The sequence below is a fragment of the Argiope bruennichi genome, chromosome 6 (assembly GCF_947563725.1).
Source record: "Argiope bruennichi chromosome 6, qqArgBrue1.1, whole genome shotgun sequence".
In the NCBI taxonomy this organism is placed as follows: domain Eukaryota; kingdom Metazoa; phylum Arthropoda; class Arachnida; order Araneae; family Araneidae; genus Argiope; species Argiope bruennichi.
Genome location: NC_079156.1, coordinates 101,473,518 through 101,500,441, shown reverse-complemented (window position 1 = coordinate 101,500,441; position 26,924 = coordinate 101,473,518). Strand labels below are relative to the sequence as shown.

General features: G+C 29.7%; 2 protein-coding genes across 2 annotated transcripts; both read right to left on the bottom strand.

Moving 5' to 3' along the window:
• Positions 1–7,534: 7,534 nt before the first annotated feature.
• Positions 7,535–11,752, bottom strand: LOC129972384 (cuticle protein 63-like). The gene is made up of 2 exons (XM_056086507.1): positions 11,714–11,752; positions 7,535–7,935 (listed from the first exon to the last, which is right to left on the bottom strand). Exons 1-2 carry the CDS (start codon positions 11,723–11,725, stop codon positions 7,540–7,542), a joined length of 408 nt encoding a protein of 135 aa, XP_055942482.1. The 5' UTR covers positions 11,726–11,752; the 3' UTR covers positions 7,535–7,539.
• Positions 11,753–17,557: 5,805 nt separating this feature from the next.
• On the bottom strand, positions 17,558–20,378 carry LOC129972385 (cuticle protein 63-like). The gene is made up of 2 exons (XM_056086508.1): positions 20,344–20,378; positions 17,558–17,954 (listed from the first exon to the last, which is right to left on the bottom strand). Exons 1-2 carry the CDS (start codon positions 20,353–20,355, stop codon positions 17,562–17,564), a joined length of 405 nt encoding a protein of 134 aa, XP_055942483.1. The 5' UTR covers positions 20,356–20,378; the 3' UTR covers positions 17,558–17,561.
• Positions 20,379–26,924: the final 6,546 nt, after the last annotated feature.

Below are 26,924 nucleotides of genomic sequence, written 5' to 3'. Positions count from 1 at the left end.
ATCTATTACAAATATTACGAAATATTTCATATTTATTAAATTTTGGAAATATTTAGGATTATTTTTTATTTTCAATTTGGAAATTTTGTTACATTTTTTTTTTCTTTTTAATTTTCAGTTTGGAAATGTGTTATAATTTTTTTTTTATTTTCAGTTTCTAAAATTTGTAACTTGTATAATTATTTCTCGTGTTGACTTCAACTTTATACAAGGACGAAAATAAATACATAAGTATTTTGCATGCTCATTTATAATACAATTTTAAACTACTTTCTGATAATATAAAAATTCCAATTCTGATATAAATTATTTTCTGAGAAAATAAAATTCTAATTATTTTTCTAGAAAAAAGTGCGAAATTGATTACGAAAGGAAATGAAACGTATTTTTATTAATCGTAGTTAAGTGCTGAACAATTTATTAATAAATTGGAAAATTAAATTTAGTGGAATAAGATTTCAAATGAAACAAGTTTCAAAATAAACAAGAAATGCGAGCCCTGACGAAGATAGTTTTTATGCATTTATTGTTTTTATTCTTTTTTACACTTTATTATTATTACTCAAATATTTATTCTCGAATTTTGATACCTAATTTCATCGAATAAAATTACTTGTTGATAACAAATCACTGTAAATAATTTTAAAAAGAAAACGTATGTGTTTTTAAAAAAATGCATATTTTAAGTTGTCTGTTGTTTGATAACAATTATTTATCTTGTAAATTCCAAAGAATAAGGTATGCGCTAAGTCATTTGTTTTAAATTTTGACAAGCAAGAATTAACATTTTTGAGAAATACTTTATTCTTCCTTTCTGCATTATTCTTTGCTACAGGTAGAAAGTTTTCATCGTTATTCATCAATTTCTGTTGTTATTCAATCTATTTATAAAAAAAAAGTTTTTTTTGTCTTTTCTTAAAGCCAAAGTTTTCTTAAGTGATTCAATAAGCCAAAATGCCCCTATAGCCCTTGGCGAAATCTCGCTTTGAAGGACAGAAATTCTTGCATTCGAAATCCATTTCAATGGAGGAATTGGCATTTGTGCTCCGCATGTTTGGACAATAATGTAAACCACTTCAAATACCATTCCGCCATCAGACCCAAACTCAAAATTGCTTGGTTCCTTCTAAACTCCTGATGAAACTTCGAAAAACACAATAAATTAGCTATTTAAAATTCTTACACGTTTTTTAATAGGAAACTTCAAATAACGATTTATTCACGAAAAGTTATAAAACCTTACACTCCAGTATAATACACTCCAGAGTACCGACCTAATGTGGTGGAAGCCTGGGCAAAATATATGGATAACAAAAATGCCTGATGGGCGGGAGTTTTTTTAACTCATTTCTTCGCCCAAAAAGACCAGAAGACAAAGTTTTATACCAAAACTCACAGTTACAATACGTGTTTTCTCACTTATCATCTCCATTTCTCTCAAGCCAAGTAGAATGTGAACGCGCCCGCCTCCTAGTAAATCATAGAAGGGGTTGCCGGTAATGTTTCGAGTTTAAGCAGAATGTTCTGTACTGGCAGTTTATATATGCTTATATACTGCACTGCCTTAAGGATTTATTAAAAACAAAGTAAGTTAAAGGGTATAAATTGTTCACATTTTAACCAAAACTCTGTGCCCAAGACCGATTTAAGAATGCTGTATGTACTGCACTATTTTAATCAGGAACAGCGGCAACAATTGAGGTCCGCTAGACACTGACAAAACTATGAGCAACGAGCAGAACGTTGCATTTTTCCTGTCACAACTTGTAGTTTGCGCGCGACACGTAGGAGGATCGTAGCAGACGCCCGCTTCTAATGCCTTGACTATGTTGCCAATGCAACGCCTTGCCTTCTTAATTTAATTACAATAAAAGACACCTAGGTCGGATAGAACAGAGGCCGGATAATCGCGAACCTGATATTCGGAAGTGTACTGTATACATAAAATAGTTGTAGAATAAAATAATAAAATCATTAAATTTTGGAATAAATAAATTTGTGTCAAACACGATCTATCAAAGGATTACATTGTTTAACTCTGAGCTATCGCACAACATAACACTACACGACCTCTTGCTCACGGAATAATCTGAAAAAATAATCCGTCAGTTTTATTCTTTTCAAAATGCAATACAATCGTATTATTTGTATTTAATAAAAACTAGTATGTGACCTCAGTGCTTACAAGGGAATTCGATATAACAAATGATTAATCTTACTATCGTAGCAGCTTCTGTTTCCGATTTGTTAACACAATAAGAGAGATTTTATCCTAAACGTTCTATCGTATATTTATCGCATGAGGTAATAGTAAAATCCATAAGCGTTTTAATAGTTAATCATATTTAAACAGGATTTCCAAAAGCGCAACATCTTTTTTTTTTTTTACAATAAGGTAGATTTTATCTACATAGAAAAATAAAATTTTATAAAAGTTATCCGTTGGAATTTCTCGCTTATTTCGGCAAAAATATCGCTTATAATGGGTGGCAAAAAGAATTACGTTATGCAAACAAATGTTATCGAATGAAAAGCAACAATTTCTAATGTGAAAATTCTCTAAGAGCAAACATTTTCTTAAAGTAGGCAGAATAATGGGAATAGTGACTACAGATTACACTGATTAGATCATAGCCAACTGGAAGGGAAATACTTAATGGTATTGGCACGTCCTAAGAGGAAAAAAAATTACTTGCCTCTTTTAAAATGATTTTTGGTGTTCATTTACGTCACAAATGAATTCACTGTTGTTGCTTATAACAGCACTTGCCATGGACAAGTTCGCTGAAGAAGGCAGCGATTTTAAGCCAAGAGAGCGCCTCTTGTTTTAGTAGCCCCAACTAGGGCCAAGAATGCTTCTTAGCTACTTGGACATCACATTCGCTTGCACAACCCTTGTTAAAAGGGGGAAGAATTACATATCTCAAGGATAGAGCAGATAACGAACAACCATGTCCGAACCGTGACTCGAACCCAGATCACGGGGAAGACACGCTGCCTCTATGCCAGCATGCCGGCATAGATACACCTTATTTCCCTAATTATACTAATTATATACTTCCCTAATTCTTTTATTGTAGAATGTAATCACTGTAAGGAGACTTTCCTTATTGTACGCAGGTAGTTTCTTTATTGGCCTTGATATTTTTAATGGCGCATTGTTGGGAATAGGCTTTTAATGTAAAAAACATTATATATATATATATATATATATATATATATAGAGAGAGAGAGAGAGAGAGAGAGTTTGAGTTATAGGAGGTAATTTTAAAGCAAGTTACTCGACAATAGTCCATCCAACCGTTAATATTTCTTTCCCTATGTCAAGTTAACATCTAATATTTTTTAAAAATATATATCATGTGATCTATATACATATTATTTCTCATGTACAAAATTAGGTGCTGGTAATTATTTAAAGCCACTTGACGTCCTATAAGGAAGAAAGAAATGAAGAAGGAAAATAAAATAAAATACTAATGAGTGAAACTGAAAATAATGATTCTGAGTCTTTACATCAAGAAATGAAGATATCAGCAAGTAGAAGAATTAATTTATCTTGAATAATTGAAGACTGATTTTTCAACAACTATATGTACTTTTATTGATAACATTAGAAGTATCAGAATGAAGACTCATTTTCCATTCATTTTCAGGAAAAACGGAGTTCATAACGATAAACTGGATATGATATAATTAAGGATAATTCATATGCATCAAAATTTCTTTTGATACACGTTTACGCGAGAAAACAAAATAAAATTGTTTTATTGGCTTGGTAATTCACTAGACCCCACCCACTGACTTAAAACCCACTGAGAACTTATGTCATATTTTCAAGAATCCTTTAACCAAGATGAATTACACAACAATAACGCAAATGATAAAAAGTGTTATACGAGTGTGGTTCCACGATGATGGACGATAGGCAAGGACATATGCGCTACACTAGTGGCGTCAATGCCAAGACGTGTTGAAAAGGTCATTCTTGCTAAAGGGGGAAATACTACTAACTAATATAGATATTTATCAATCTTCTTATGATGTATAAGGCTAAAGTAATGATTAAAAGCTAAGGTTTTAGAAAAAATATTTTTTATTCCATTAGTTCCAATTAATTTGAACAGTATAGTATTAGGATATGTTATATTTAAGGATAATTTATATTGATCAAAATTTTTTGTGGCGAATGACAAATCTGGAATTTCTGCCGAAAAGAAAAGGATATATGCTCCGTATCTTATTCTTGAAGTAAATTGTGTGAAAGAAATGTTTGCTCTTTCTGGTAGAGTAAATATCACAGAAAAATACAGTTAACAGCGAATGGGACATTTTTCTTAAAGTAGAAAATGCATTTTCTATTAATAAATTGAAATAAGAACAAGTTTACTGACTTTAATAAATATTTCTGAGTCTTTAATGTTTCCTTCTCATGCATCAAAACATTTAGTCATTTCTATGCTTATAAAGAGACCATCAACATTTTCAAAAAAAGGAAGTAAAATGATTATAAAAAACTCCATAAAGAAGGTATAAAAGAGTTATAATTGTTTATATGCGTTACCTCATGGAATGTGTGAGGAAAACAAGGAAAAAAAATCAGTTGCTTATTTTTAAGGTGTTAATATACGAAACAGAACTTAGCTTATCTGACAGTTATCAATCAAATGAGTGCTCGGACATCATTTGTGAGTTCTCAGGAAACCACCATGTCTCCTAGACCCATTTGGTCTAGCATTTCTGATCAACAAAGCAAACGATAAGGATATTCAATCAATCACATTTAATGAAAAAGACAGCGATTGTTCAGTTTTTCCGAGAAGCATTTCGGACGTTTATACAAAATTTGCCGCATGAGCATTCGGTATTCATAGATTTGAACACTGGAATATAACTATTTTGACAAACTCTTAAGATTTATAAAACAATTACTTTAGGTTGATTCTATTTTGATTATTGAAACATTCTGTTTATATGCTGACCATTTATTTCATATATTCTTTTTAGATGCAGCCAAAATAAATACAGATAATATTTTCATTCAGCAATGTGCAAACTAAAATTCTTAGAAAATATGTATAACTTCGTAAACTCTTTGTATAACTTCGCAATATCACAGGAAAATTTTCAAAAATAGAAAAGTATCCTGAAACAAAGATTGCTGCAGTTTCTGTTACCTCTCTTAAAAGTTTAATTTTAATTAGAATTTTTAATTTTAATTCATTTTAATTTTAATTTTAATTTATTTAATTTTAATTTTAATTCATTTAATTTTAATTTTAATTCATTTTACTTTTAATTTTAATTCATTTAATTTTAATTTTAATTCATTTTACTTTTAATTAAGTTTAATATTAATTAGAATTAATTAAACTTCAATTAATACAAAACTTCATTTTGCTGAAAGGAGAATTTATTTCATTTAATTATTAATTATTTATTTATTTTAATTCATTTAATTTTAATTTTAATTCATTTTAGTTTTAATTCATTTTACTTTTAATTAAGTTTAATATTAATTACAATTAATTAAACTTCAATTAATACAAAACTTCATTTTGCTGAAAGGAGAATTGCAGAAAAGAGAATCGTTCAGCATTCAATTCTTATGAGCACTAAAGATTTTTTTTTAATAATTTATACAATACCTAGAAGAATTATTATATAAAATGTCTTCTGATTTGTAATAAAAATCAGCTTTAATTCTTTTTTTAAAAAATTACATAAATAGTAGTATTTTAATTTGTTTCAAATTATAAATGCACTTCTGAAAAAATTATGAAGTCAAAATTTTATACAGTCCTTAGGTTCTATGAATCGTATACAATAAAATATTCTTTACACGCACACTTTTAAGTGAAAAAAAAATCAACCTTTTGCGAAAACAACTGTTAGAACCCTGAAGCTTTCTATATCATTATTATAGGATAATCAGCAATTTCATTATTTGAGGGCATTATTTTTGATTCAACTCCTGGTATTGATACGTATCTTCCTCTAGACACTCAATGGAACATTCTAAAATTGCTTAGCTTTATAAAATAGTGATATTAAGATATTTGCAACTATGCTTTTGTCGGAAAGGAAATCTCAAGAAAGGCAATTTTTTTTATTAGTGCCTCAAGAATATTATAATAACTATGACTCATAGGATCTAATGTCTATATAAAAAATTAAAATTATGTAATTCATCAGAACATTTATTGACTTAAATTGTATAAAATATAATTATTTACTTCATTTAGACCATTTTTCTTATTAGATAAATAAGCCTAATATTAGATGTTTAGATAGTGAGACACGATTAGTGTGGTTTGTAACTAAACCACGTTTTTTCTATGTACTAAACTAACGATGTTGGTCTTGTAACTAAACCATGTTTGGTATATACACACACATAATCAGAATTATTGAAGTAAAAATATTGATATTTTGAAAAGTCACAGAAAGTTTGCTCTTACAGTTATTTTATCATGTTTCATAATAATTAATTCAATTATCATGTTTCATATTTATTTCATTTCATTCAGAACACATGCTAAGAATTACTCTTTTCTTCATTTAGTTAATAATGAGCGGTAATTTGATTCTTCAGCTGGAGATTTTGTCCACAAGATGGCAATACGTGGATTAAAGGTGATTTTTTTACATTCAAGCTCAATGCGCGTTTGCAGGTTAAATTTTATTTTGTGTGAAAAGTTTTGTTTGTATCAGACAAAACATTGAAAAATGCTCAACATTTTTTAATTGATAAAAATTATGCGACAAAATAGTTGGTATCCTTTAAAAAATTGTAGAATTTTAAAATTATGTTTTTTTTGTTTTATTTGCTGGAGTATTATGAAGGTTATAGCCGGAAGTCAAAACTTTTCTAAATATTTAATTGAATAGAATTCGAATTAAAATTTTATTAAAAAAGTCCCTTCGGAATGCACATTTCCACCCTCCAAATTATATATGCACAAAGTTTGGTAGCTCTAGGTCATACAATCTGAAGTGTGGGGCTCGACACACGCACATTATCTTTATTATAAATATATATTAATTTTACTCCAATGTAAACATTTTAAAATAATGTTTATATTGGAATAAATTTTTCCTGGATATTTTTATTAATAATTATTTCCCGTACAATATGAATATAAAAAAACAGTGATTAGATAATATATTCTTCCTAAGTTAGAATTCGGGTTTTTTTGCATCTTCAGTTCAATGAAAGTTACTGCCATTTTTGTCTCTTTCGTCACTGAACGTTATAGCTTTACAGAAATATAATGCTTATTAAAAATATACATGAAATGATTAATGTAAAATAACTTGCATTTTTCGAATTGTTTTTCTATAATAACATAACTTCACAAAAAGATAAAAATAACTTTAATTATTAATTTCCAAAACATCCAAAACTTAAAAATCCATGTAAGTTCTCACCAAAATGAGAGATCTGAAAAATGAGAGACTTGAAAGAAAGACAACATTTATGCTTATAATTACTTTATTTAACTTGATTTTCACATTCAGATTCTGCAGTTGATACATTTACCAGATGGCTTTTCCATGACCAAGACCATAACCATAACCGAGACCGAGTTTTCCAACTCCCAGACCATAGGGAGCTCCTACAAATGGTGCAGCCAAACCGTGTCCTGCAACAAGCCCTGCACCGTAGGCATAGGGGGCAGCCAAACCGTGTCCTGCAACAAGCCCAGCACCGTAGGCATAGGGTGCAGCGGCGTAAGGAGTGGCGACGGCAAGAGGAGCAGCAGCAGCAACAGGTGCAGCTGGGGCGACATGGTTGATGGCGGTCTTCTGGGTTGAGACGGTAGCTACAGCAGGTGCAGCAACGAGTGCTTTACCATAAACTGGAGCGCCCCATCCATAAGGGCCGACCAGGGAAGCATGTGCTGCTGCGAGGGCAGCGCAGAAGATGACAATCTGAAATTAAAAATCCAGATAAAAAATCAATTATCAGTCATTATTTCTTTTAATGCTATAATCTAAGTAATTTAAAAGAGTGATAATGTCTCTCTAAACGTTTTAATTTTGTCTATTTATTATTCCCAGTGAAAAACATATTCAATTACATTTTCCTCCCGAATTATAGACACTGAAACTAATATTGATTCTTGAGAAGAACGAAATTGAAAACAGCATCTTGCACTGTTTTTTCTCTACGTTCTGAAATGAATATCCCATTGATATATTCATTTCAAGCTTGGAGAATAATAGATTAGGGGTTCAAGTTTGTATTGAAAAGAATACCTAGCGCAATGATTGCATGATCTGTGCTAAAATTATTTCAGCTCTGCTTTGTGCATAAATGAAAGAAGATTCTTGAAGGAAGATATAAAAATTAAAGCAAGCATTTTGTATTTTATCTTTTCCATTTTCTAAAATGGAGGCATCATTGAATCGACTCTAGTTTCCAGTCAAACTACTCTTTAATATTATGATCTGGTGAATCAAAATTACGAAATCCATGAAAAAACATTTTTTTTGTTCTTTAAAAATGTAATAATTTAAAAATAGCAACTTTTTGAGGTAAAAGTACCCATGACAAGAGATTCTTTGCATAGTATGCTATATTTTTTAGAGCAGAGAATTTTTTTGTTTTACATTAGAAGTTCTGACGTATGAATAGATTTATATAATGAATATTATGCATTGTATTATGAGCTGCACATAAGAAATTTAACTTCACATGGATAAATATAAATAAATCATCGAATATTCTATATATCGATAACATACATCATATCGATATTGAAGATACGATTCTTTCAAACATTATGAAAGGTTCAACAAAAAACTATAACTAACATTTGCAAAAGAAAAAGACTCTTTTTATAATTCACATATATTAATTATCAAATTAAAAATGATAATTCTTATTATAAAAATAAATGTTACTAATAATGGAAATATTCAAATAATTGTAAAAATATAATAATGATTAGTCTTGTATTATTTAAAATGATTGTGTCATATGTTGATTTAAGAGTAAATATTTTAACTTCTACGCATCAAAATATCAATCTAAGCCAGATTAAAAAATTAAAATTTATGTTTAAAGGATTACTTGTTTTAGAATTAATAAAAAGAATCTTTAACTTTGATTTATAAGATACATACATTGATTCATCGCTTGAGGGAAATTCAAATAATTCATTTATAGAATCGTATTAACATAAGAAAAAAGTAAAAGGATTTATTCGTAAATCATTTGCATCGATAGAAATTATTTGCTAAATAATTTGGTACAACATGTTGGATAAAAAAGGAAAATGAAATGTCAACGTATGAGAGATATATAAGAACATCAATATATATATAGAAATAAATCATCTGCAAATACAGAATCTGCATTTCGTTAAGAAAAGAGACATAATCAAACTGGTCCACTTATAAAATTAGTTTTTCGTTTGAAATACATTTTACCTCCCATAAAAAGCAATAAAAAAGGCTTAACTTTATTTTATGCGTACTGTCTACGAAGTATACAGAATATTGTATATTTTCAGAAAATTCAGCTTCGAAATTTTAATGAATCCGCTCGTTTCATACTGCCTGTGTTCGAAACCTATTTTGAAAGTATGTCTCGCTGTTTCCGAATACAATAGTAGCGAACTCAAACAGATGGATTAAACTTGGTATACAGGGTTTACACCAAATCGTTAGATTTCTATTAAATTTTGAACGAAATCCATTCAAATAAAGTTTGCCTGTTGCCTGAGTATAAGAAAATGCAATTACCAGAAAACTTAAAGACTTGAACGGATACGATTTGGTAAGCAAATTTAGCATCTTAAAAGTACACTAAATAAATTGAGTCTAAAGCGATGGCTCGAAGAATAGGACGATGGCTCAACTGGCAGAGACATTTGTCAACTTGTCTCCAAAGTCTCCTTTATCTCAGAATCTTGGAACAAGCCTGATATTATCTTTACAACCGGTCATGGCCTTTTTCTTTCAGGCTTCAAGCGATTTAATATTAAAGGATCTGATAACTATGGTTGCGGTGAAGTAGGCGATCCCCTTCATTATGTTACTAGCTGCCCTCTCACCACATCTTTTCATCTTAACAAATCCACCCATGACCTCGAACGAATCTGCTTGATCAACGTTATGAGAAACAAGATGTCCAAAATCAAAATCAGAAATCTTTTGCGGTTCCTGCAAGACAAAGAAGAATCGATCTCTCCAGGCCAAAGCCCTAAATAAATTTTTGTCTGGTACCTCAATCAAGCTCTTCTCTAGGAAATATCAACTTCATCAGAATTCCTCAACTCATACATCCTACCGAACACTCCCTTTATCCTCATTGTTTTGTATATAGTTATTTTTTTCTGTACTGTATGCAAACTTTAATTTTTTTCTTCTTAATAAATCCTTTTACGTATATCCTTTCAACTGACAGGGAATCCTAGTAATTCCAAACTCGGGAATATTCTGGGGAGAAAGAGAGAAAGCATGTAGATTCGAATCTGATACTGATTTTTATATACGAATTTAATACTGATCTTAATATAATCAAATAAATCCTTCATAGATATGCATCTGAACCGGAGAACTCTAAAACCTAACTATTTACTATTTAATCTTGTTACTAAAATTGTAGCCTTATGCGGAATTTTGGCTTTAAGGTGTACGTACACACTTGAAACTTCGAAAATCGTTCAAAATATCGAATATTTTTTTTTATTGCTGGAAAATGTTCTCTAATCCTATAGCTTTCAAACGATACTAAGATGTTGTCAATATTCGGAATATTTCTCGAGTTATAATTATTTTCCTTGAAGTACTTTCACTAAAAATTCTAGTTTCGGTTTTTTAAAACTCATTTTATGAAGAATGATAGTTTTCCACTATGATGCTTCATTCAAACAATCATAACTCAACAAGAAATGAACCAAATACATTTATTTATATATCAAAATAATCTTTATAAAACAGTGGGTGTTTTTTGTCTCAATTAAAGTTATATTTATGGAAATAAATTTTAATAGCTATTTAAAAGTTAAAATTACAGAAAAAGTCTCGTTTTTTCTATTTATCATTGATGAAATTTTTTTTAAAAAAAACTATATATTTTTATAAATTGATTGAGGCAGACAACATGAAGACTAATATTAGGCATCATTTCCAACTAGAATTGTGTGTCTGTATACAAATTAAAATTTAAGATATCATGTTTCGAAAAATATGCTAATTAGCTCATTAAATATTAATTAATTAATAATTAGAGTAATATGGTTTTTTCTCACTGACATGAGTTTAAACATATATTAATGACCTACTGTAAAAAAAAAAAAAAAAAAAAAAAAAAAAAAAAAAAAACTGGATTTTTAAAGTTAAAATTTTTAAAAAAATTTTCTAGTGTGTACGTACACCTTAATCTGTAGATAAAAAAATCCATCCGAATTTTATATTCACTTTTTTTTTCTATGACAAAGATATCATACAAAAATTCTTAGAATAAAAATACAAAAATTCTTGACTTTCATGGTTTTGCACAAAAATTCAAAATTTTTATGTAAAGGAATGAAAAGATTCCAATAAAAGAGTATGTAAAAAAAATTCGAAGGCACTATTCCTGTTGGTTTTCAACAGAAGAAGGAGACCGAAGAATTAATATATAGAAAAACAAGATTATAAAATTTATACAAAATAGTAAAACTACTAAAGATTTTGCTAATGCAGCTTAGTTGCTTACCTTAGCGAACATTTTGGAGGAGGTTTTCGTGCTCTTAGCTGTTGCTGCTAATGATAAAACTGTTCAGAACTACAGCTTTTATAGTGCTTTTGAGTATTATAAATAAACAAAACAGTAAACAATTGAAACGCATAAAATCATGAAACAAAGCATATCGACCCACAAAGAAGAAGGTGGGGTCAACCACCGGAACTGTGTACTACCTCCGCCCAGTGCTGAAGGTAAAATGACAAGGAGATTTTTTTTAATTGATAATTTCCTTTGTATCAACTGTACCAAAATATATTGAGATTTGATTGATAAAAGTTTGTAAGATTACCTGTTGTAATGTTAAAAAAGTATATTTATTAGCGTCAGGAGTTTTTGAAAGTATCGTAAAATATTGATTTGAAAGTTATTATTATTTAATTTTAAAATGTGTCTCAATTTACTTTTCGAGTTTCATGCCTCATTTATTTCCTTCGATTGTTTCGAGGAATTCAATGATATCTTTAATTTCATTTCAGTTTATTACTCTTTTGTTTTTGACATTGAAGTCAAGAATATGCTAATTGACTTCAATGTTATGAAAAAAAAAATCGTTTGACTTATTTTTAAAGACAAAATTGTAAATAACCAAATATTTGTGATTTCTGCTTTTAGATATTGATATCAATTATCAGAGAATCATAAAAATTCGATAACATACAGGATATTTTAAAAGAAAATTCATAAAAAAATAAAAGATTTGGTTGAAAATTTTTATGTTTTATTAAATAATTAAAAGCAGAATTTTGAAAATCAAAAGTACCATCATAAATATAATAATTCTTATTTATAAGGTTTTTATCTGATGTTGAATTAAGTTGCATAAAAAAAGTTTCTAACTCAAAAAAAAAATCTGAAATTTTTTTTTTCGAAATATCAATATTGTATATTTTGTGATTTATGTATTTATTTTTGCTTTTAGATATTGAATTCAATAATCAGATAATCTTGAAAATTCCATAATATTCATGATATTTTAAAAGAATATTTATCAAGAAATAAAAGGATTTTTTGAAAATTCTTATGTTTTGTTGTATAATCAAGAGCGCAATTCTAAAGTACCATCTTAATTACAGTAATTCTTAATTTATAAGAATATAATTTGTTGTTGAACAATTGTATAACAAATAATGCCGACTCAAAAAGTCTGAAAATATTTTCAAAATGTCAATATTTTATTTGAGTTATTTATTATTCATGAGACAATGTTAAAATGCGATATTTTTAAAAAATGATTCTTCATTTTTTTTTTTTTTTTAGTCTAAAGATTAATTATTTTTGCAAAATGGTTTTTTTTTCTTCTTTAGGCTTGATATCAAAATAAAGCATCTATATGTAGTTTATATATGCATAAATCACTACATAGATTATATAAATATATTATAAAATATTATACAGATATATATTTTATATGTATTAAAGATGTACATTACCACATATATTATATCAATAAACTACATTTTTAATTTAATATTTTAATTCCCGAGTTTTAAAATTTATATTATTTTAGCAATTTTTAATCCAGATATACATACAGATATATTATAACGCCTCTTTTATTCAGATATCTTTGTAGTGCGCACCAAAATTTTATTTTACTGCATCAAATTTGTGCTTTAGACGAGTTTTTACTAGCCGATTGTAATAAAAATTTCATTCAAGTCTACACTTGTAGTCACAAAATTACATACTAAATTTGATGTATTTAAGTCATTGCGCTTTACGTTATCGCATTTATATGTTTCTAAAAGTACAGACCGACATACGGTCATTCCCTTTTCGGATATGGCTAAAAACTTGATAGGTGTCTAGATTATAGATGTTAATTCTATGCCCTCTCATTCGTATCAATAAAACCCTCTTCATTTTGTATTTATTGTATTAAATTATATTCGAAAAGCCGGACATAAAGACTTCGTTTGAGAGAATTTTGCCCAAAATTTGATAGAAGGCTACAAATTTGGTATAAAGACCATATATCAAATTTCATTAGTCTAGATTAAAATGTTTTTTTTTTATTTATTTATCTTCGTCCGACAGACAGACGGACATTTTTCAAAAATGTGTGTCATTAACTCAGGGAGATCTTAAACGTGGAGGTTCGACAAAATCTCGAGTTCGAATTCTTTGACGATTATTATATTTTATTTTCCTTGTTGTACTTATTACTTATAAGAGAAAGTAGAAAAGAATTATGATTTCGTATTAATTTTCTTATGGGTTTTGAGCAGCATAACATAGCAAATAATAGGTCGGCTGTTGATGGACCGATACTAGACATTCTTTACCCACTCTGAAGAAAAAAGTAGATGATTTTAATGAGAAAACTCCTTGATTTCTGTCAGGCTCAAATGCCTCTCAGTATTATGCCCTCATTTATTATATGCTGACTGATGATATTTCGGTTATATTTTTAAATAACTCAAAGATATTAAGAACCACATGCATAAATTCCGGGTATGTAATAGGAGGATTGAGCACTACCTACTGGAATTCTGCAAATAGATAGACGATTTCAACCACGGGTGGCTTGACATTGCTCAAGAACACAACTATCCTTTTCGAGAGATGAACTCGGTTTTTATTTTTAACGGTATGTGCAAGTCTAGCAACGTGTTGCAAAGTGTTTCGGCTCGTTCAAGCTAATTGTTGAATAGAGAGTGTTTCAAATGAAAAATAAACTACGATTACAAATAAAGAGTATATGTATTACTGTTCACGTGTAACATGTCACCAGCACACAGTTTTATGGAGATTTCTGCAATAATCCTGGACTTCTCTTTCTAGCATTTTCAAAGAGAATTTAGAATGGAAAATCATTGTTTGCTTCCAGATCCAATTTCCTTCGGAGCCATGCACTTCTTTGTCATAGGTGAGATGTTGGCCTTCTTTTTATTTGTTGCTTTCCCCAAAGACTCAAAGGCAGGAGAATCACATGCATATTCTTCAGTCTGCAAAGAGGGATGTTGAATACATTCTACTGAAAGTTTGATAATAAGGAGAGGATCTTAACTATATGGTCTTAACTTTGTTGCAGAACATCGCCTTACTTTTACAGAGCATAATTTGGATTTTATTTTTAATGGCTTGTGTAGACTTGGGCAATGTTTTGCAAAGACTTATGAATATGGAGACTGACAGATGGTAAACCTGCAGTGGGATTTCGCTCAAAATGTGACAGATATCTACACTACATATGTTATATCTGAATACCAAATTTTATTTATTTTGCTCTCTTCATTTTATAGCTATCGCTTTAACTTGTATTTGAACAGCTAGACTTCCTCTGAACAAATTTTGCTAAAAAAATTCATAGAAATCTGCAAATTTGGTGTAAAGATCATATACCAGATTTCAGCCATCTATCCCAAAGCGTTTTTGAGTTCTCTGTATCACAGGCAGACTGACGGATATTTTCCAAATATGTGCTTATCGCACTCACTCAGATAGGTCTAAAGCGTAAAAATTCGTAAAAATCTCGAATTTGAATTGTTTGACATTTACTATACTATCTCTATACTATGTATACGAGAAAATGAAAATTACGAAAAAAAATTAATAATTCGATTTAAAATGCGGTGTTTAAAACTCACTGGCAAGTCAATCAGCGATTAAATTTTTTTCGAAATTAAGCACCTACCTTCATGGATATGAAATGTATAAAATAAGAAATGTACAATCTGTAATCAGGAAATGTAAAAAAAATGTGAAGGATTTTTCTCATTTTCGTAATGAACTTTTACTTTTAAATAAAACAGTTTCCTATTTTAAAATTCGATTTTTTTCCAGTACTATGCAACTTTTAATTCATCGACACTATCTTATAATAAATTTGAATTTTCACTGTGAGATTTATGATGAACAATTTTTTATATTATAAATTCCTTTATAAGTCTTTTCAGTTACACGATCAATTTATGTCTATCTCTTCAGAGGTAATAAGAGAAACATTATATATATATTTTTAAAGAAGTTAGAATCTGAAATTCAATTCATGCGTATGTTTAAAACTTATGGTGGCCGTTGAATTAGAAATAAACTTCAATAGCTTTACTAAAATTCATCGCATACTCTGTAATAAATTTTCTATCTTCCTCCCCATGTATAAAATTATGACCATAGACTATGCCGTGAATGCAAGAGAGTAATGCGCTTTGTAATGTACTGACAAAAACCGGTATTTGAGCATTAATTGCATCTCACTGGCGAATAACGGTAGCAAAATGGCGACATTTGGCGATCTAGCTTGCAAGTTTTGACAATATGCGAACCCGGATCAAGTTCCTGAAATTCGAAAATGAATTTTGGACACACGTAACAAACATTTGACGCAGAATTATCAATGCAGTCACAAGATCGCATAAAAATTTTATTTGTTTAAGTCACTACATTTTTCATTTATTACATTTGCATGTATACCAGAATAAGAAAAAAAGACAGTCACATCTCTACAGAATTGTTTAGACAGTTCGGGAGAATCTACATATTAGATGTTAGAACTGTAAACCAAGTTTTATTGTTATAAGTTATAAGAGTTTTGACTATCATGTTTACATTTTTGTAAAAGTACAAATAGACAGAAGGCGATCCCCTTAAAGAATCCAAATCTGATGATTATCAGCATTTTAGATGAGTGATCTGTGTACCAAATTTGATCATTCTAGCTTTTTAAATTTTGTAGAAACAAAATTATAAATTTGGTGTTAAATCCATATATCAATTTTCATATATTTAGATCAAAAGTTTTTGGATTTATAATTTTCGACAGATTTGAAAAAAATGATTTTAGGATTATTAAAAGTAAGGAAGAGGCAATAATTGGATAATATCTTCTTTTTAATATATAATTTCGGTTCATTTGCACCTTCAGTAAAAGAGATTGCCACTTTTGTAGCATTCGTTATTCAACATTGTAGCTGTAGAAAAGTAAAATATTTATTAAAAATAAACAAGAATTAGTAATGCAAAAGCACTTATATTTCCCGAATTGCTTTTCCATCATAACTTGTTTCAAGTATATGGAAAAATATTTTTTTCTTCTTCAGGGCTTTAAATCTAACTTCTTTTTGACCTTGGTGATACCATAGACTCACCATAATAATTTTTAATTAATAAATAAACGAATGACACCACTTGCATTTACATATTCTTAAATGGTATTAGGATTTGGTTACAAATAAATAATGAATAATAAAGGAATAGATTTTGTTAATTTATCTGCATGAAGTAATAATTTTAGACAAAAAATACTTCTAAAATAGTTATTTTAATTTTTTTTCCTGAAAAAATAATAATTTGTGCCCGGAGAAAGTTAAAATATAATTCCTGCTACTTTACGTAAGATTTGTATAGGAAGTCTAGAAAAGTCCCTTCAAAAACCTTTCTGTCTAATTAAAAGTAATTTAGAGAGCAACTTTAATTTTAAAATATACGTTGAAATATTATAAAGAAAAATATGAAAATGGATATGACCATGTTTATTTAATAAACAAACATTATAAGTCCTTTTTATTTAATCTTCGAATTCATTTTGGAATTAATTAAAAATTTCGGCCTTAAAAAAGATAGTAGAAACATTTTCCAATGAAATTCGGGTGACTTGGATCTACTAACCTGCAACACATTATTTATTGATTATAATTAAAATAAATCAGATATTTTTGGAAATTACAATATATATATATATATATATAACTTCTCTTGAGAAAGATTAAAATCTCACCAAATTGTAAGACCTGAATATTTGAAAGAAAGACAACATAATTAGTATATATATTTTATTTAACGTAATTTTCACATTCAGATACTGCAGTTGATACATTTACCAGAAGGCTTTTCCATGACCGATACCATAACCATAACCGAGACCGAGTTTTCCGACTCCCAGACCATAGGGAGCTCCTACAAGAGGTGCAGCCAAACCGTGTCCTGCAACAAGTCCTGCACCGTAGGCATAAGGTGCAGCGGCGTAAGGAGCGGCGACGGCAAGAGGGGCAGCGGCAACAACAGGTGCAGCTGGGGCGACATGGTTGATGGCGGTCTTCTGGGTTGAGACAGTGGCAACTGCAGGGGCAGCAACGATTGCTTTACCATAAACGGGAGCGGCAAATGCAGGTGCAGCAACTAGTGCTTTACCATAAACGGGGGCGCCCCATCCGTAAGGACCGACCAAGGAAGCGTGTGCTGCTACGAGGGCAGCGCAGAAGATGACAATCTGAAATTAATAATTCAGATAAAAAAAATCAATTATCAATCCTTATTTCTTTTAATACTACAATTTAATTAACACAAAAGAATGATATTGGTACTCTAAAAAGCTTTAATTTTGTCCATTTATTATTACCAGTGAAGAACGTATTCAATTACATTTTTCTACCGAATTATAAACACTGAAACTAATATTGATTCTTCAGAAGAACGAAATTGAAAACAGTTTCTTGCACTGTTTTTTTTCTACGTTCTGAAATGAATATCCCATTAGTGTGACAGAAATTCTGGAAAGTCGATTATGGGTTCACGTTTGTACTAAAAAGAATCATTTGCTGCTCAATAATTCCATGATTTGCGTAAAAATTACTTAAATTTTGATTTGTACAGAAATGAAAGTAGAAAAAATATATTTCTTCGGAGAGATATAAAATTATGATATAAAATAATGATAAAAATTATGATATAAAGATATAAAATTTCCCATTTTCCGAAATGAATGCATCATTGAAATGGTTTTAGTTTCCGATGAGTTACTCTTAAATATTATAATCTGGTGCATCAAAATTACGAAATCCATGAAAAATCAATTTTCATGCTCTTTCAAAAGTTAGTAATTTAACAATAGCAACTTTCTGACATGAAAGTACTAATGACAAGATATTCTTTAGAGAGTTTGCTACATTTTTAGGGCAGTTACTTTTATGTTTTGCATTATGTATTAGTATATCTATTGTATGAAAGTTTTTATATGAAGAATGTAATGCATTATATCATAAGCTGCTCATAAAAAATTTAACTTCAAATGGATAAATATAAAGAAACCATTGAACCGTCTATATATCGATAACATACATCGCTAAGTCTACGAATGTCTCCAATATTATGAAATGTTCTATAATATTTGAGAGATAAAGACTGAAAAAGACCCTTTTATAATTTCTGCGTATTACCAAATTCAAAATTTTAACTCTATTTTGAAAATAACTGTTATTAATAGAAAAATATTCAAACAGTTGTAAAGATATAATAATAATTTATTGATTATAGTACATTAACTTAGTATTTCTTTAAAATGATCATGTCATATGTAGAGTTAATGCAAAATCATTCTGAGATTTAACTCTATAAATAAAAATACTAATCTAAAACACATAAGGAAATTAAAATTACTGTTCAAAGCATTACTTGTTTTTAAGCTAACAAAGAAGTATCTTTAATCCAGATTTATATGATACAAATTTTAATTCATGGAAGGGGGGTGGAGAATTCAAATTATTCATTATTAGAATTGTTGTAACTTTTCGTTCGAAAAAAATAAAAGAATTTATTCGTAAGACGTTTCTATCAATCGAAATTATCTACTGAATACATAGTTAAGCACAGTATGCTAATGTAGCAAGTAGAATGAAATTTCAAAGTTCGCGTGTTATATATATCAACATTGATATGTAGAAGATATAGAAAAGTAAATCATCTGTAAGTACAGAATGTGCATTTCGTTAAAGAGGAAAGCATGAAATAACTAGCCCACGTATATAATTAGTTATTTTGTTTGAAACCAACAGTGAATACATTTATTTGTCATAAAAAATAAATGAAAGGGTTAACTTGATGCTTACTTCAGGCGAAATGTAAAAAATATTGTAAATCTCCTGAAAATTCAACTTCGAGATTTTAAGGAAGCTCCTAGTTTGAGACCTCGGTGTGTCCTAAATTTGTATATTTTAGGAGCTATGCCCATATATTTCTGAAAGCTATAATAATAAACTGAAGTAACTGGATTAAATTTAGTATGTAATTTTACACAAGATTTGTTGACTCCTATATATTTTGAAAGGAATCCATTAACAGAAATTTTGTCTGGTTTGTTTGCCCAATTATAGGAAAACGGAATTAACACAAAACTAAAGGGATAAAATTTGGTACACAAATATAGATCCAGAATGTAAATTCGAATCTGATGCTCATTATTATATAGGATCTAATACTAAACCTAAACTTGTCAAATAAATTCGTCAAAACAATGTATGTAAAACCGGAGAACTCTAAAACCTAACGATTTAGTTATACGAAATTTGATATTTTATCTTGTAACTAAACTTGTAGCTTTAATTTCCCTATATCTAAAATTCACTTTTCATCCCTATATAATGAAACACAAAATGCTCATACAAAGCTTCTGGGAATAAAAGTCTGACTTGGCTTTCATGGTTTTGCCCAAGATTCAAAATTTTTATGAGGAAAGAGAGATAGAATTTTGTGAGCACCATTCCTGTTCATTTTAAATAGAATGACAAGGAAATAGATAAATTAATATAAGATAAAACACGATTATAAAATTTACTCATGAAGTAATATTACTTAAGTTTTGCTAATGCAACGTATTTACTCACCTTAGCGAACATGTTGGAAGAGGTTTTAGTGTTCTTAGCTGTTGTTGCTAATGATAAAACGGTTCGGAACTACAGCTTTTATAGTACTTCAGAATATTATAAATAAACAAAAGAGTAAACAATTGTGAAGCATGAAGACGTAAAACAAAGCATATCGACCCACAAAAAAAAGGTGGGGTCAATCACCGGTATTGAGTACGACCTCCACCCAGTGTTGAAGGTAAAATGACACGGGGACTTCAATAAAACCTTGTAATTTCCTTTGTATCAACTTTAACAAAATGGATTGAGATTTGAGTGATTAGAATTTTCAAGGTTCCGGGCTTTAATGTTCAACAATGATACTCATAAACATCAGGATTTCTTGAAAGTATAATAAAACATTGGTGTGAAAGCAACTATCATTTAAATTTACAATACGTCTGAATTCCCATTCCGAGCTTCATGCTTCATTTATCTCCTTCGAATGTTTCAAGAAATTCAATTATATCCTTAATTTCCTTCCAGTTTATTTCTTTTTTGTTCATAACATTGAAGTCAATAATGTTCTAATTGACTTCAATGTAATAAAAAAAATGTTTGTTTCTTATTTTTAAAAACAAAATTCCAAATAATAAAGTGTTTTATCATTTATTTATTGTTACTTTTAGATACTGATAACAGTAATCAGAGAATCATGAAAATGAGATAATATTCATAATATTTTAAAAGAAAATTTATTAATAAATAAAAGCTTTGCTTGAAAATTCTTACGTTTTATTGAATGGTCAAAAGCAGAATTTTAAAAATCATTAGTACCATCATAAATATAACAATTCTTATTCATAAGTTTATGATGTTTGAAGTTATGAAGTTATAAGTTATGAAGCTGATGTTTAATTAAACTACATCAAATTATTGCCAACTCAAAAGATTCCAAACATTTTCAAAATATCGATATTTTATTTGAATTATTTTTATTCGTGGGACACTTTTAGAAGGCCTTAGGTGAATAAAATATTTTAAAACGTGAGACTTCATTTTTTATCCTGATGAATAATTAGGATTGAAGTATTTTTTTCTACTTTTTTAGGTTTTGATATCCAAAAAAAACTATATATATATATTAGTTTTATAATTCATATACCGTAGTTATATAATGAAGCTTCTATAGTACTTCTTTTGTTCAGAAAGTTCTTCGTTTTTTTTTCGAACGTTGTAGTATTGTATGCATCAAAAACCCGAAACAAATATTTAACAGATAACAGATTTAAGGCAAACAAAAATATTTACCTAAAATATGTCTGATGCGGCCAAAGGAAATCAGGAGAAGTGGTCTCCCAAGAACTTTCTCACATACTCTCTAATAATGGTATTATCCCAGAAAATAATGGGTTTGAAATATTAATTTTTGACTTGAATTTAGCATTTTTACTGAATCTATATCATCATCTTTCTTTCTTGTCGATTAAACCCTGCCATGTGTTATTAATATTCGAAAATCGAATTTTTGTTTTAGACGCGCTTTTTCCTAGCCGATTGAAATAAAAATTTGACACAAAACTACTCATGTATATTCCTCTCTATATAAAAATGAATATTGAACACTTTTTACTGAAAGTTTGATAATTAGTAGAGAAGCTTAATTATATTGGCATAACGTTGTTCCAGAGCAGCGCTAACCTTTTCGACAGTTTGATTTTGCTTATGTTTCTAATGGCTTGTGTAGGCTTCAGGGAATTTTTGTAAGATATAATTGTTTAACTGGTGAAATTAGTAGTTGATTTCTTTTATCGAAAAAAGAAACCGAATACTACTTTTCTGGACTTCTTGTGAGTTGGAGTACTGTCATTCCATAGGAAACACACATACACACACAGACAAACACAATCACACCCACACACCCACACACACACACACACATTATTCTCTATTAGAAAACACATTAATTGACTCAAAATTTACCTTTCCATTCTGATACAACTTATATTAATTAAAATAATCATTATAAATTTCTTTACATCATTAACAATCATTATAAATTTCTTTACATCACATAATTATAATATCTTACATTTCTCAAATGTTATTCCATATCGTTAAAATATATAAACATGTTGTATTTCAACATAAATGCATTATTTAATCTTACATTCATAGTAAAGCAAAGTAACTGAGATATTTAGAAACTGGAAGCTTTGGTTTTCTATTATCATAAATAAGGTCATTCTTCCCATATGATATTATCATGTTTTCTGGAAAATAACACGAAACACGACTGGCAATAAATCATCGAGGAAAGATTAGAAATTACAAGCAATTTCTCTCAATTTAATATTCTCGAAACACATACTGTTGCTCATATTAAATGTGAAATGTTTCATGATTTTGGATTAAATTAATAAATGGTTTCTTATTGTATTTTTTCCTTGATGATAAAAGCAGATGACATTTAATTGTAATAATTGTCAAAAGCTATTAAGGACAAAGCTTTATGAATACTTTTCACTCTGAAATTCAAAGATATTGGTCTCTTCGAAACATTCTCGCATGCGCAAAATAAAATTGTTACCTTGCGAATTGCTTATATTTTTATTTTCAGTGTACCGTATTGGAGAGTCTTGGGCTTCATAGAATAGAGAAACAGAATATATTTTTGAATATTTTTATTCAGAAAGACTGAAATTAAAATCTGACGCAGAACAGCAGTTGGTGTAGTAAAATTACGTACAAAATTTTACTTATTCAAATTTTGTATTTTTAGGTTATAACGTTTAGACGCGTGCAAATGCGTAGAGCGAAAGGCTGTCGACTCCTTGACAGACTTAGTTCAAAATTTTATAGGGTTATATTTTTAAAATGAGTTTCAATTGTTATTCATCTAGCTCTCTACATTTTGTAACTATTGTGTTGACTTTACTTGAACAACCAAATAGAAAACATTTGAATATATTTCCATCAGTACTTGATATAAATCTATGAATTAAGTGTTAGAAACATATCCGTCTAGCTGACAGTATTTTTGAGTTATCATACATGCATACATAATTCTAAAATTATTCATTATTGAATGAATTATATGGTATAATTTAACCAATGAGAAAGCTATGTAACATTTTTTAAAGACTCAACGGACTCCAGTGAAAAGTTTTAGTTATTTTTATTAGTTTTTATTTAGTTTCCCAGTTATTTTATTTCATTAAAAAGTTGAGTAAAACATTTTATGATTTCATTTATAACGCTGAATTTAAAATTGACTGAAATAAACAAGCCGTTCAGCCAATCAGCCGTTAAATATTCTTTTGGAATATAGCACCTACCTTCATTCATATAAATCGTATAAAATAAGAACTGTGCAATTTTTACTCGAAAAATGTGAAAAAAGGTTCGAATTTTCTTATTTTTGTTATATATGTAGTGACGAGCGCCTGTTGGCGAGCGCCATCTGCTGGTTGTTAGACGGAGTTGACGCTGGTTAGACGGGGAGCAGATCAGACGGATCTGGACGAGAGTGAAGACGTGTCAGATCAGACGGATCTGGACGAGAGAAAAGACGTGGCAGATCAGACGGATCTGGAGGAAAGTAAAGACGTGGCAGATCAGACGGATCTGGACGAGAGTAAAGACGTGTCAGATCAGACGGATCTGGACGAAGTAAAGACGAGACGAGACGCGACGTATTCGACGAAATCTACTGAATGTTCAATTCTTTTATGTTAATGTATATATATCCTAAATGTCCTAAATGTAATTAAATGTGCGTTCTAAAATAGTAGTGATTTCTGAGTCCTACAAATATATATTTTAAATTTTAAACAAAACAATATCCATTATTAAATTTAATTTTTTTCTAATACTATGCAATTATTTATACTTTAAAACTTATCTTATAATCTTTATATATATTTATATATCTTTATTTTGTGCAAGGGATGTTCAAATGAAAAGACACGAAACAACACTGTGGGTATAAATGATGAATTTACTCAAAGTATACACCATAGGCATGAGCACAACGATCCCATTGATTAACGGGCCGAAAGAATCCTGGTTCCCAGAATTTCTGTGGCTGTGACAAGACCCAGTCATTCCCATTGTCCTTGTGTTCACCACCCAAGGTCAGCTACTTGTTGAATTTCTCGAGCACAGAAGAACCATAAACTCCGATGTGTACTATGAGACACTAAGAATACTACGCAGGTCCATCAAGAACAAAAGATCTGGTCTACCACCTTGAGGGTATACCACCCTTCAGCCCGGACATGTCAACCTGCGATTTTCTTCTGTTTGCTCCTCTGAAAAAACATCTGAAAGGGAAGCGCTTCAATTTGGACGGTGAACTCAAGGGCGCTGAAAAGGACTGGGTCTCGTCACGGCCACATGAATTCTGGGAACAAGGATTCCTTCGGCCCGTTAATCAATGGGATCGTTGTGCTCAGGCCTATGGCAAATAAAGTTTTCAGCTATACCCACAGTGTCGTTTCGTACCTTTTAATTTGAATACCCCTTATATAATTATGGCATCTAAATAAATTTGTATTAGCAGTGTAAGATAGGTAATAAACAATTTTTAAAAATTATAATATCATTCATTAATTTTTAGTTACACGTTCGGTAAATGTATACCTCTCGAAAGACAATAAAAAGAACTTTACTATTTTTTTAAAAAACGTTTGAATTTGGAATTCAATTAATGAGTAAATTTAAACCGTAAAATGGCAGTTGAATATGTAATAAATCATTGGGAATGGTATTTCGAAAATCCCCCCCGTTCTCAGATACTCACTAATAAATTTATTGTCCCGCCAACCCTGTATAAAATTGTGGACCATAATCAAGGCCATAAATGCATGAGAATTATGCTTTTCATTGTATAGTAACAACAACCAGTGCCTGAGAATTAATTGCATCATAATGGTGAATAATGGTAACAAAATGCCGGCTTTTAGGAATCTAGCTTGCAATCTTTGACAATTAACTATCGATAAGCCATCCTGACAAATTACTTGAAAATCGAAAATATATTTTAGACTCTTTTTCTAAGGCTGATTGAAACAAACATTTGGCAAAGAATTTCAATCACAAAATCACATACCAATGTTTTTTCATTAATCACTACATTTTAGAATTATTAATTTGACACGCATACGAGCCGGCGACCTTGCAAAGGGGTAGTGCGTCTTCCAAGTGATCTTGGCACCCTGGGTTCGAGTATGGTTGTTCTTCCTTTGTGCTCTATCTGTGAGGTGTGTGAATGCGCCCCCCTCGGTGTAAAGGGGTTGTGCAAGCGAGTGTGACACATGAAGTGGCTAAGTCGTACTGTTGGCCCTAGTTGGCGCTACTGAAAAAACAAGAGGCGCGCCCTCGGCTTAATCAGCTGACAGATAACTGTCAGCGGGCTTGTAAACTGCCATAAGTCACAACACAACAACATACGTCCGAGTGTAATATTCTGTAGAGTCTGACAAAAAGACTGTCAGATATCCACAGAATTGTTTCAAAATTTCTTAAGAATCTAACATTATGTATTAAAACTTTGAACCAGTCTTTCTTTTCGTAAGATATTTAACTATCACGTTTACATTCTTGCAAAAGTGCAAATAGACAGACGGCAATCATCTTCAGGTATTTGACTCTAAATTTAATGCAGATTTCAGATGAGAAATATATGTACCAAATTTGATCCAACTAGCTTTTTACATTTTGTAGAGATCGTGTTCACTTGCACTCGGACAGCTGGACAAATAGACTTATTCTATGTTGATTTCTTCCCAAATCTAATTGAAATGTACAAATATGGTGTAAACGATATATGCCAAATTTCAACTATCTAGCTCAAAGAGTTTTTTAATTTATCATGTTCAAAAATAGACAATCAGATTTCTTAAAATGTGTTATTCTGATTCAGAGAAGTCTGAAACGTAGCCATTCATCAAATCCTCGAGTTCAATATTTCTAACATTTATTATACTTTCTATATATATAGAATATAATTAGTATTATATTCTATATATATCAAAAGTAGTATCAAAGTAGAAATTGCTTCTCCACAAATCTAAATTAGAGATTGCTCTTCCAGAAAGTCGAAATTGGAAATTAGCCTCCAGCAATCGAAATTAAAAATTACTATCCTAGGTATCAAAATTCTGGAATTAAAACATGAAACAAGGAATTCTGATTTGAAGTATAAGGAACTTCTGGAAAATTACTGTCTTTTACAATCTATACTTTGTTATACAATAAAAAAGGCACCTGCCTTAACTATATTTTTTTCATAAATATTCTTTGAATTAGAAATAAAAGAAAACCTTGAAAACTCTTATCATTACAATCACAACCTATTTTGAAATATTTAGTACAAAGAAACTAACCAGTTTTTTTTTCAGTCCTTTTGACTATTTACCATCGATATTGGGTGGAGATAGTTTACAAATCTCGGTGATTGACCCCTCCTACTGCTTTGTGCTTCTGTACGCTTTTCATGTTTTCATGCTTCACAACAGCTGTTAATTACTTTTTCTTTATTTGCAGTTTTCCAAGAACTATAAAATCCACAGCTCTAAGCTACTTTTCCATTAGCATCACTAGCTAACATTCTGAAA